Below are 13,469 nucleotides of genomic sequence, written 5' to 3' on the forward strand. Positions count from 1 at the left end.
AAGGACTTGTGTCGCTAAAGTTTCGTCGGAACGAAGTTGCGGAAAATCAGTTAACAAACGGAGACGTAACAATATGTTTTTTAATATTATTATCATTATTATTAAGCAAATGCTTTTCCACTTTATGTCACCCAGGTTCTATCTAAAGCATGAGCGGGATGAAGATAAAAACCTTTCTGAACACAACCGATTGCTTTTGGTCTTGGGTCAAAATTATTTTAATTTAACTTAAGGTTAAAAGTTCTAAATTGAAATACCTGCCAAGGTAAAGTCAAGTCCAAAAACCTCCCTTCTTCCACTGAACTGATCCCACATATCCAACCACCCAATCTGTTCATCCTTACATACTAACCTAAGTCTGGCATTTAGCTCTTGCGACCTACTTATAACTTCATCCTCACAGTTAATTCTGGGCAGTAGTCCTGACAAAATTAAGTTATGGCCTTTTTCTTTAAATGCCTTTATTAATTAACTCCTCTGACCTACCTTTCACTGCATCATTAGCACCTATGTGCACAACAAAAACTGTATCTCTGCCTGCCCCCTTTATTATATTTTTTGCTCTGTCAGTTGTATCCTCCACCTGTTCCCTTGGGTAGTATACTCTAATTCTTTTTTCCCTATTTACCTCACAGACTATCCTATCCGCATTCCTTATCAAGGAATCTCCTATAACTATAACCTCCTTAAGTTTATCATCTATATCCTTATCTGTCCCTTTATTTCCTTCCCTCCAATAGTTCCTTGTCTGCAGAAGCCAAGAGCTGAAATCTGTTGCTCAATAGAATAGGATCATTATAACTAAATTCACTACTTTTAGCCCTAATAGTACTCTTTCTAACTTCCTAAACGTCATTGTTAGTTGAATTATCCCTTGCATGTAGAAGTTTAAACTCCTCGTTAAAACCTGCTGCCATTCACACAGTCTACACTTTTCTTTATTTATTGCCCCTACTTTAATTATGATAGCCTTCATCTTTTCCACAAATCTACAAACTTTAGGTAAAATTGCACATCTTCATTGAAAGTACATGCCAATACTGAGTGAATTTTGTGAATGTATGCATTTTAAGTATGTCCATTTTACTTACCTTTGTATACTGAGTTTTCTATGATTTAAGTTATTAGGTGCTTAGGTTATTTCTACTGTAAAATTATTTAGGGACTAAATCATGACATATCCTATGCAAACACACATGCATTATCTTACATTTATTACAATTAAAACCCATCTGCCATTTATTTGCCCAACTCACTCAATGATATAAATCCTTTTGTAAAGCAGCAGCATCCTCTTTAGAGCTAGCAACACCCAAGACTTTAGTATCATCTATAATAAATTACTTAAATTTGACCATTCCTTCATCTATGTCATTGATGTAAATGAAAAAGAGCAAAGATCATAAGACTGAGCCCTGAGGTACCCCATTTGTGACATTAATCCAGTCTGACTGAACTCCATTGTAACAACCCTCTGCTTTCTTCCATCCAGCCACTCTTCTATCCAATTAGCTAACTTATCCCCCACACCTAGAAATACTTTTTTACAAGCCTTTTATGTGACACCTTGTCAAAGGCTTTCTGAAAATCCAGATACACCAAATCTACACCCTTACCCTCATCTACTTAAGCAGTAATCTTTTCAAAGAGTATCAAAAAATTTGTAAGGCAAAAGATTCCCTTAGTGAAACTATGTTGACTATCCAATAAAATTCTAAACTTTGCTAAATAACTTTGCAAAGCATCTTTTACCAGACTTTCCAAAACTTTTACTGGGACAATTTTTGTTACCTCCCGTGAAAAGAGGAGTGACATTAGCTAACTTCCAATCCTTTGGCACCTGCTCGATATTCAAGGACTTACAAAAATTGGTAGCAAGTGGCTCACATATCCAATCCTTAACCTCCTTCAAAACTCTTGGGGAAATATTATCTGGTCCAGGAGCCTTATCATTCTTTAAACTTCCCACTTTAATGTAAGCTCCGAATTAATGCAGTCATATTGTTCTACCCTGCTTCCATCTATCAACTGTTCAAGACGAGGAATACTGCCTAAAATTTCACTAGTGAAAACTGAAGAAGAAATTGAATTAAATAACTCAGCCATTTCACAATCATCATCCTTTATCATCCCTCAAGGGTCCTACCCCCATCTTAACATTTTGTTTACCCTTAATATATTTAAACAAATCCTTACTCTTAATTTTTACATTTTCAGCCAACCTTTTTCCTATTTGACCAACTTTCTTGATTTTTAAGTCTCCTGTCATACCAGTAAATTTATGACACTTTTCTTTAATTTTATCTCTTATACTCTTTGTGAGCCAACCTGGTTTTTTACTTGCAGCTACCATTTTCTTTCTGTAAGGAATATGTTTACCATGAATATTTAAAAATTTTCCACATCTGATCTGTCTCTCCAAGTAATTCACCTGCCCAATTCACAACAGATAATTCTTGTCACATCCCTTCAAAATTTGCTTTTTTGAAATATCATTATTCCCATGCCCACCAAGAGGGGAGGGGCAACTACCCTGGGGCTCGTGCATGCCCAAGGGCCCATAAAAAATGCCCCAACTTTAAACTCGCCCTTTTAAAAATTTGCATACTATTAAGCTACGAATCCATAGACCAGAAAAACTGATGCAAAATTAGTCAACAAGCCAAGCCAAGTTCAAAATGGAAAATAGCATAACTTTGGGCTGAATAAAGGAACATTTAAAAACTGCTGGTAATGCTAATGCAACTGATAGTAAAAACAAAGATTTTCTAGTTAAAGTCAAAGACAACAATTTCACTCTAAAGAGAGATTTGTGCACTGCAAGCGTTTTCCAGCGCACCATCCAAAATCCCAGCATAATTTCTGCCAACTGCCATATATTCTAAATTTAGAACACGGCGACCTCCTTCCTGCTAAATCTCAAAAAACGTGCAGTTCTGCATTTGGGACACCATGCGCCAGGGCCCAAGTGCCACATACTTCCATGTTGTTAAGTGTTCAATGCGAATAAATGTAAGTAATTGTTTAATCATTGATTGTTCTTAATTATATATATATATATTAGGTTATTTCTTTAATAGCAATGTAGCTTTCTTTTAATGTTGCAAATGGCCTAAAGACTTAAAAGCCAAGATTTTAATTTTTCAGATCAGCCTACTGGCTTACGCTTAGACAATTAGGCCTAGTATAACATCCATTATAGGCTAAGCATCAAGGTTAAACTTTATATCAGAAGAATGATTTGTTTTTTGTTAAATAATGTAGTATCTTATTGTTATCACTTATCAATATCTTATTCTCAGTGTTTTATCAATTGTATCAATATTAAAGTTTTAACTTAAATTAAGCACAACTAAAACAACAAAACTTTGTACTTAACTTAACTTAGCCTAACCTAAATGAATTTTGTAAATTACTCGATTTGATCTCCTGTTGATTAGTGACTCTTCCAAATTGTTAATAATCAATGGATGTCGATCAAATTGAGGCAAAACAGAAATTTTTAAATTAAAATATTTATACAAAAATTTAATATCTAAAATAAAAATAGTAGAAAAATATATTTAGTTTCATAACATATAACAGGATTGATAAAGAATAAATGATTACAGTATAGCTATACTGTTTTGTAGATACTCTAAAAATATATCTTTTTCCAGATTTTTACAATAGAGTTACTACTGAATATTAGTTGAAGATTTCTCAGCATACTTCATCCTTTTCTTCACAAATATTCATAAAAAATAATTTCTGGTGACTTATAATTTTTTTAATGATGAAATATTAAATTACTATAAAAGTTTATATCTGAAAAAAATTAGGATTAGTACCCAACAACCCAAACCCAAAAATGCAAGTATTCATTTTTGGCATAACATTTTATTTTCTTTATATGTCCTTAGAATAGATACGTGTGTTTTAAGTTATAATAAATGCTTTAGCAGTGTAATAGCTAATGTTTTGTGCATTAAAAGCAAAAACACACAAGTACCTGTAATCTTTATACTAACAAAGCACTTTCACATGTAGTCAGAAATCATGAACAGAAGAAGTAAAAATTCAGAAATGTGGAGTTTTTTTGTCCCAAAAATTCAACCAAAAACCCACTGAAATATTAGGTGGGTTTTTGGTCTCAGATGTTAAAATTGTTTTCATTCCTTCCAGAATTTCGTCATGTCATCTTACTAGCACAAATCCGGCGTGAACGGGAGACTCAGCAAGAAAGGGAGAAGGAAGTGATCAGGGATTGTTGGACATTATTTGAGGTTGGCTTCCAGTATGATCAGCAGCAAACAGATCCAGTACATATGGCCTACCTCAGCAGGCTCAGTTAATACCAGCACTGCTGGAGATTATGATCATGACAGTAGGCTTGACATAGAAGATCAACATGAACTGCCAGCTAGGCCAGAAACACAGACAGAAGCATGTGCAGAGACCCCCAAGAACCAGAATTCAACAGAAAACAAGCCTAAAACATATGGGGTTGATATTCATTTCTCCCTAGTTACCCCACAGACTATCCCTATCCACATGCTCTGTCAATGAATCACCTATAGCTATAATCTCCTTAGGTTTATCATCCACATCCTTCTCTGACCCTTTTTTTCCTTTCCTTCCATAGTTTCTCATCTGCACAAGCCAAGGACTAAAATCTGTTACTCAAAAGAATAAGTTCATTGTAATTAAATTCACTACTTTTAGCTTTAATAGTACTCTTTCTAACTTCCTAAAAGTCATTGTTAGCTGAAGTATTCCTTGCATGTAGAAGTTTAAGCCTTTTGTCAACGCTGTTTCTGTTAAGCCTAATGTTTAAGAACCAATTATATTAGTTGTTTTTTTTTATCACTACTTTGTGTTCACACATTTGTCTGCTCAACAGGTTATTTAAATTTGCTGATGACTTTAAAGTTTCAGGTGTTACTAGCTGTGAAGAGGATGCTACTGCCCCTCAAAAATGGAAGATCGCTTGTAATTATAATACATACAAGATAATGCATGTGGGATATCATAATTTCAATTATAAGTACAATTTTGATGGAAATAACCCTAACCGTATTATGGAAGAAAAAATCTTGGTGTTCTAATTGATCAGTTTCTTCAGTTATCCAAGCAATGTGCTGTTGCTAATAGCAAGGAAAATAGGATTTTAGGTTTTATCTACAGGAATAATGAATACAATTCTACAGAGGTTATAATGTTATTATATACATCATTGGTTATGCCAAATTTGAAGTATTGTGTTGTTTTGGGCTCCTTACCTCAGAAAAGACAATAAATTGTTCAAAAGAGTTCAGAGGAGGGCTACTAGAATGGTACCTTGGTTATCATATGAAGACAAGTTATGTATGACCTCTGAACATGTTTTCTCTTGAAAAAAAGAAAAGTTAAAGAGGGTCTGATTGAGGTGTTTAAGATTGTGAATGGAATTCATAGTAATGATGCATCATTTTTTTCACATTTAGTGGTGAGAATGGTAACACTAGAGGATACAAATATAAGTTTTGGTAAGGAAGAATTCACCTTCAGCTAAAACAGCTTTACTTTTCTAACAGGGCCATTGGCCTCTAAAATGGGTTGCCTTCAGAGGTGGTGAATGTAGTTAATTTAAGAGAAATCTTGATAAACATTTGAATAAGATCTGGCCTTGAGTTTGATGAGTTTTTTAAATAGTTTATTTTATATCAATGGATAGGACAGCCTAGATGGACCAAAGGGTCCCTTCTTGTCCTTTAATGTTATGTTACATCAAATCTTCTAGGTTGGCCGAACCTCATGAGATATTATAGGGTGTAGAGCTAAAAGCATTGTTAACAGCAAGGAAACCCAAATGATGAAACAATGCATTATAATTTTTCATAAGAACAAAAAAAAAAATGTGTGTAATTTATAATCGTCACAGGATTGATTTTTTAAACTTAGATCTACATGTGTAGCTTTCTCTGATCAGAATATGATATTAATTAGTTATTAAGTTATTTTCAGTGTTAAGATGCATAGCTTAAAAACTCACCTGAAGTTTTCCATAAGTCTCCAGTAGTTAAACATGGCATGAATATTTTCTGACCTCCAATTTTTTTCATTTCTTTATCCACAATATCTATGAGTTTATTCATTGCTTTGCTTGCTAGGGGTAGAAGATGAAATGTACCTGGGCCTGCTGGAATAACTATACCTTGTGTTTGCAATATCTGAGAATAAATTCATAAACGTTAAATGCATGGACACATAATAAATTTTCTACTGCTTTATATCAAAGATAAAACCCATGATCTATATTATTAAAAAAAAGTATTTCCTCATATTACTCTCTATTAAAATAAACCTGAAATTTGTCTTTCAATTGAAGTTTATAATTTTTAATTGTATTCACTCATCTTACCCGCTGGCTCTTACAGTTTCCTTCAATCTGGGCTTTAGTATCTAACAGATTTGTATTAGCAGGCAAAAAAAGCTGACTCAGTCTTGTAGGTAATAGTTTCTCCCTTGAGCCTGATGCGATTTTGTAAATTTCTTGTACAATCTTGGAAGTTTTCACCATTTTTTGTTACTTTCCTCCTAAAAAAATCAAACAAATATGGGCATTTTAAGGATATTAATATATAAATTAAGTATAAATATAAATTATAACACGTTAACCATTAATTAAACTTCACTGTACTGTGCTCTGTAGTCTAAAAGTAAAACTGAAAAGTTTGAATTGAAAACACGTGCGTCACTTGTGAACTTTGGAGAAACCGAGTACAAACCTTAATTCGCTCCTAAGCCTAATTCCTTACTCAACTAATTTGAAAAGAACTTAAGAAGCTATTACTAATAGTATTAGTGAGTATTATTACTCTATCAGTATCACTGAATATCCTAAGTCAAGTTAAAAGACACTATTGGATACCAAATGTTTCCAATAAAATTTTTATAACAAGACACAAGAATACAATTTTTACCTGGCTTATGACACTCTAAAATTAATCTCAAAACCCAAAACTAAAGTTTATGAACAAGTGTCCCTTTGTTGCCGTCATCTGGAAATATCATAAGTATTTAAGTCAAAGAATTGAAATTAAAATAGTATATATATAAATATTATTCAGGGTAAAATATAGAAAAAAAGTTTATTGTGAATGCATATGAAATAATTTCAAACTTATTTTCAAATATTTGGCGTGCTTTTGTTTTAAGAAGCTAAACCATAAATGGCAAGGTTTATTTACAGTAAGAAAAATATTTAGCTTACATATTAAACACTTAATGATTGTTTTTCCTAGATTTTTTCTTATTGCCCCCCAGTGGCACAGCGGCATGTCTGCAACGCTAGAAACCTGGTTTCGATACCCGAGGTGGGAAGAGCACAGACAGCCCATTGTGTAGCTTTGTGCTTAACTTCAAACAAAACCTTTATTATTTTCATCGCTTAGGTGTTGTCGCTATTGACTACATCATAAAATTGGATCCTTTCTTTCTGTCCTTTTATTATTGTTTTTTTTTAAAGTAATTTTGTAGTCCTTTGTTGTTATTTAATTCTTAATAGGCTTAGGCATATTACGTAACGATGTTGGTGAAAACATTGCACGAGGTTAGTCTAACAGCCATCGAGATACTTATGGTAAATATAGATGCTGTAACCGTTACTGAAAAAGAGGAGGGGAAATTGTACAAACTACAAGAATAAATTTAAGAGATCGTCATACAAGCCTTGACAGAACATAAAATGGACGAAGAAATTAATTGGTGGTCCAAATAATTATCATTCGTGAAATTATAGACATTGTCATTCTTGTTTATTTGTTCTTTTATTAGCACAAAAATACACAATGAGCTAACTACGCTCTTGTTACTACAAGGAATCTAGTCCTGGATTATCACTGACCCAATCGTCAATTTTCAGTTACAGAACAGTGAATATAAACATTTTGAGTTATAGCCTGCACACCTTGCAAGAGATCTAAAGTTGTTTTCCGTTTTGAAATATTTTGTATTTTTCTGTGCACATATATTATATTTTGCATACGAGGAGTAATATATTAGAATATGGCTCATTTTGTTAATTATTATTTCACTTATTAGAATACATATTTACTTTTTTATTGAAAATTGCGATAGAGGGCGATAATCAATTAATTTGTAAACATAGTCTTGTTGCCTTGACATTTGTAAACAAGTATTTTGCTTTCATCTATAAAACATCCATATAGAATAAAAGAAGGCAACTAAAAAGATTATAGTTTAATAATTTTAATGACGTTTTCTATTAAATTTACATAATAAAAAGTATTAATTCGTATGGTAGGGTTACTGTTACCAGACATGAACAACTTGGCGTTATCCACCAATGGAACAAAGGTCGTGATGGCAAGTTCTACAGATGAAAAGTATCCGCCAGAAAACATTATTGACGGGTAGGCTGGTAACCACTTGTTTCTTTGTAAGAGAAGTTTAACTTTAGTTTCAAGTGTATGATAAATTGAAATCCTATGCCAAAAGATGAGAATAACTTAGTCTTACAAGTTGTATTACAACTACAAGTTCATCCTCTATACGCCAACATAGTGAAGAAACAGGACACGAACTTATCAAATTTCATTTTTAGTATATTTTGCAAGGCGAACACTTATCTGGAATTACTGATTAAAGAAACTCTCAACATCAAACAACTTTCACCAACACTGAATAACATGCAGTCTTCTTTAAAATTTCACATTTTTTAATATGTCCAGTATTTTTGTGTGTTACTCCTTCACTTTCTATGTATTTTAGCTATTTACTTAGGAATAATGTAATTCTTTGATTTTGCTTTAGATACTGAAGATGGAATCTATAGAATTCCAAAACATTTATCTACGTCCCCTTCTGTTATAAATAAATAATGTTGTTTATCTTAAGTATCATTATCCTTTTTATCGTGAAACTACAAGCTATAACAAGAGCAATTGTGTACCCATGCCCTGCCACTCCTTTTTGAGATTGTATGCATTTATATTGGATAACATGAAATTTCACTTTCAAAAACTCAGAAAATCCTTCTCAGATCCAGAATGATCAATAATTCAGATTATTTTTTGTAGTTTGATGAGGTGTCAACCTTAATGTGCCTATGAAATTTGGTACAAATCTTATCACACTTTAGAGTTGTAAACAGAAAACCACTAATCCAGGCCAAAACCACAAAAATGCCTTATCTCCCCATTATAAAAAATTAATCAATGTGATCCGGATTTGGATCCAGACCAAATTTGGGGAGGACTGTTCCATACTGACTTCCCATCTTGTGTAAAATGTTCATGAATTAATAGTCTATTAGTTTTTGAGATACAGGCATGGAAACACATGCAGACAGGCACATATGCAGACCTGATTGCAATCCCCCCCCCCCTTCATATTATAATTTAATTTTAATGAGTTTTTAACACTTGTTTTTGGAAAGAAAATCCATCAGTTCTATTTCATCCTAATAACATAGAACTTACTTATACAATTTTTTAATTGTATACTTTGCCATATGTGTTTCTTTAATTTCTTTTAAATTGCAGTTTTAAAGTAGGAATGTATGACAGGTTTTTCCTATTAGACTAATACTGTTATTTTATATTATATTTTAGCTGAAATGTTAATTAAAAAAAGCAAAAAATTTGTTTCATATTTCATTTATCATCTTATAAAGTTTAAATAAATTTTGTGTTATATTACATTGCAAATAAAATTATCAAATTTTCTTTCCTCATGAAAATAAGTATGCTCATTTATAATCTCAAGACTGCTTTGTTTTAGCCCTCACACTTAGTGCAAACATTGATTAGCTATGTAAGGGTAAGATACATTTGGTGTGATTTTGACAGTAAGCTCACTTGCATTTACAAAGAAACTGTCTGCTGCACAGGTTGATTCTAATAAAGATGTTTAACATTATATGTTATTTTGTACTTTATTTTGAAGCCCCCATTAAGGTATCTTTGTGACAAACTACATATAAAAAGATAAATATGTTATTTCCTCATTTGATATTTTCTAATTTTTGAATAAAAAAATTGCATCCTGTTCACACAGGAAGTCAGATACATTTTGGACCACAACAGGAATGTATCCCCAATGTTTTGTTGTTGCTTTTCCTTCTACCAGCAGTGTGGACTCTGTTATTATTAGTTGCTACAATGGTAAGTTTGTATTATTTTTTGACAACTATTGATATTGTTTAGTTTTATAGTATATAAACAATTAAAAGGAGTACAATGTTAAAATAATTGCACAACAAATAATTTATTAAAAACAGGTACCAGCCCTAAAAAGACTACATGTTTTGGTGTCTATGCACCACCATCTTCAGAATCAATAGTACATGTCTCATGATTCCTTGTCAGCCCTCATGACTCTTCGTTATTCTCTCCATCCCTCTTTGTTGTTGCGGCTCATTTGCTCCAATACAACTCTAGGTATTCTACTTCTTCACCTCGATTTACATTTGTACACAGATGCCTCTCTTTCAGGATGGTGGCATTTATGAACACCACCATCTTAGGGGTTTGGTTTTCAGAAGAGTGGTTTCCTGATATTAATTTCCTGAAAATATTGGCTGCTTATTGACCTTGCCATCATCTTCAGTCTCGATTCATGGGTCATTTGGTGATTTCTATGGTTGTATTTCACATCAACCATCAGGGTGGCACTTGTTCTTTTGACCTGTGCTTTCTCACTCTGGAATTTCTCCTTTTGGTCTGTGACCATGAGATTCAGTTGTTGGCTCATCAGGTCACTGGAGCTTTGAACCTGGTAGAGGATCATTTGTTTCTCTTGCACAGGATAATTCTTGATGAGTAATCTCTTCATTTTTGATGTTTCAGTGGATTTATTCAAATTTTAGGAGTCCTCTGATCAATACTTTTATGACTCCCTTCATATCAAACCTCCTCTTTTTTGGTCTCCAATCCCAGATTCTGCAGCTCTGGGTTGATGTTCTGAGCCAAGATTGGTCCAACCCCTTTCTTTATGCCTATCTTCCTCTTCACCTTGTTCTCCATGTTCTGTTTCTCATTCACAACACCCCTTGTCAGATCCTTTTTAATTGCTGTCCTTTGGTTGGTTCAGTTATGGTTTCCTCTTTTGTGCCATTTGTTGTCCAGGGAGCCTCTTCCACTTCCCCCCTTTGGTGGTCCCTTTCTGCCAGCCATGGACATCCATCATTCATGATGGGATGTCACACCTTTGGTTTCACATGTAATATTTGTCCAGTCCCTTGCTTGGTGGTCAAGCCTTTCACATAGAGTAGCTTGTTTTCTGTCTTGCTAGATGTCCACACTGGCCCTCTATGAGAACAAATGGACTGTTTATCACTGCTGGTCGCTTTGCCACTCCCTTCCACCAGGCCATCCTGCTATTCATAATCATACTGCCTTTTGTTTTACCAGGTTCTTCTGTCAATGATTGTTGCTTATATAGTAGCTTTTCCCACAACTTTTCATCACTTACCTGACCCTTCACCTTTTCCACTCTCTGATTCTGATGGATCTCTTCAAGGCTTTTCTCCTCAGTTGTTCTCCTCGTTCGGTATAAGTTTAGGTAGTACAATCTCACTGGTAGAAGACTGAGCGGATGCACCCCTTTATTTGGGAAATAGGGCTGAGCTGTTATCTGGTAGTGTAGTAGAGGACACCCCACTGTGTTATGAATCAAGCAATTCTAGGTGGTTAGGTCCATCCAGATAGGGCTTGGGTTTCTCTTGGGACACAAGTCTGGGATGCTACTCCTTGCATCTGTTTTTATGGTGAGTATCAATATGGAATAACCTGACTTTTAGCTCTAGCAACACTACACACTCATGCTTAACTGTTCACCTATGAGATAGTGGACCATTGAGCAATCTGCCATTCTGTCCACCTTAGCAACAGGTTAGCACCCAGCAAAAGATTCTTATGACAGTATTGTTTGCTCTATCATCTCTGTTGAGCAAAAAGTATTACGGAGATGGATGTGGTCTCTGAGTGAGTGCTGCCCCACTAGGCACTCCACTGCTTCATGGATGCCACATTCCAAGCACTTTACTTTTCTTATAATGTTTTCAGAAAGGAGCCCATTTTTTGTAATTTATCTGTTCTGGCCTTTCTCTCACCTTCATTGTGGAATTCTAGCTCTTTGTGGTGCAGAGAAATAAGTAGCATTTCTAAAATTAACATTTTCCTTACCTGAAAATGTATTGCAGATAGATAATCATCTCTCTGCACCACCTCCCATCCTTGGTCTCTACTTCTACTGCATTTAGTTTACCTCATCAAGTATGAGCCTGTGTTCATGGGGATTACTGTGCATAGTGGATGTGTTGCCCTCCTATTGGTGAAGGGTTATAGTCTAATGATGATTACATTCTAGGTTGGTGCAATTTACATTGACAGTGTAGGAGTGGTAGTTTTATTCTAGGCTTGTGCCATGTGCAGGAAATTACATGGCAGGGCACAAGAAGTGACAACTCTTTGTGGTGCAGAGAGGTGAGTTTCTATCTGAAATACATTTTCAGGATACGGAAATATTAACTTTTAGCATAAATACATTGTATACACATAAAATGTTTTTCCTCTTGATTTTTTATATACATTTAAATATACACCAAGTTAAGGATTGTGTATGTTGTTGAACAACAGCTTAAGTTATTCATGTAAAAATACATTTTATTAATATTTTGAACTACTACATATTATAAAAGTAAGCATTTTTATACATCTGAAATTCCTTGAAATATCTACTCATAATATTTTATGTATTATTTATTGCTATCCTATGTTGTTGTTTTTTATGTATATCATGAAGTTAAGGAAATCAGACTAGAAAAAAGTACAAGCAACGAGCCTGTTGAATTTGAAAAAGTTGGACAAAAAGGTAAAATCTCCTGTAAAATATATCTAATGCGTACTCTTTGAGTTTGACTTATGAAACTGCCTTTCTTACCAAGACACATCTAACCATTCTGATCTTGTAGTATGTGCCTAGTTTTATAGGTCTCTTCTGCAAGTACAACAATCTTTATTTAAGTCTGAAAGATGTAGAGAAGTTACTATATTACAATGTCTTTCTTAGTATAATAAAATTAGATTATTTCAAAGATAACCAAAAACAATTTTAAACACACATGCACTAGAGATGGTAAATTTTTGCTCTATTTTTTTTTATTCATTTTTTCTTTCTGGTCAAGATGGTCCATGTTATTTAATTGTTTAAACTTTATTATTTTCTTAAAGCAAAATTTAGAAATTTATTTGTGGTATATGTGCTAGTTGAAACTTGCATGATCTTTATTTTCAGTCTATAAAAATGTTACATACAAAAAGTTTTATATGACATGGCTATTTACTTTTACATATATATATATATACTGTGTATTTCTGTTGTTTTATCATAGAAGTGAGTTATTACTAATTTAATAAAAGACCAAAAAATATTATAGTGAGTTGTTATATTGGTATGTAATATATTTATATATATATATATAT

The 13,469-nt window shown here is 33.4% G+C and overlaps 2 protein-coding genes across 4 annotated transcripts in view; one reads left to right on the forward strand and one right to left on the reverse strand.

The window, feature by feature from the left end:
- The window catches only part of LOC106458299 (probable proline--tRNA ligase, mitochondrial), a 42,204-nt gene extending 35,182 nt beyond the window's left edge, over window positions 1-7,022 (reverse strand). For 2 of the 3 annotated variants that reach the window (XR_002610342.1, XM_013917792.2), the window contains exons 1-3: window positions 6,945-7,022; window positions 6,383-6,558; window positions 6,014-6,191 (exon numbers count right to left, since the gene is read on the reverse strand). Coding sequence is in view for 2 of the 3 variants with exons in the window: in XM_013917792.2 (XP_013773246.1) it covers window positions 6,014-6,191; window positions 6,383-6,541 (337 nt within the window). In the remaining variant the exon portion in view is untranslated. Of the gene's footprint in view, window positions 1-6,013; window positions 6,192-6,382; window positions 6,559-6,749; window positions 6,875-6,944 lie in introns of those variants that run through there. The other variant, XM_022384469.1, reaches the window with a different exon arrangement.
- Window positions 7,023-8,110: 1,088 nt separating this feature from the next.
- The window catches only part of LOC106458304 (intraflagellar transport protein 25 homolog), a 7,128-nt gene continuing 1,769 nt past the window's right edge, over window positions 8,111-13,469 (forward strand). Inside the window, exons 1-3 of the mRNA XM_013917798.2 lie at window positions 8,111-8,396; window positions 10,042-10,148; window positions 12,790-12,858. Of these exons, the coding sequence (XP_013773252.1) occupies window positions 8,281-8,396; window positions 10,042-10,148; window positions 12,790-12,858 (292 nt within the window). The 5' untranslated portion in view covers window positions 8,111-8,280. The remainder of the gene's footprint in view (window positions 8,397-10,041; window positions 10,149-12,789; window positions 12,859-13,469) is intronic.

The sequence above is a fragment of the Limulus polyphemus genome, unplaced genomic scaffold (assembly GCF_000517525.1).
Source record: "Limulus polyphemus unplaced genomic scaffold, Limulus_polyphemus-2.1.2 Scaffold441, whole genome shotgun sequence".
NCBI lineage: Eukaryota > Metazoa > Arthropoda > Merostomata > Xiphosura > Limulidae > Limulus > Limulus polyphemus.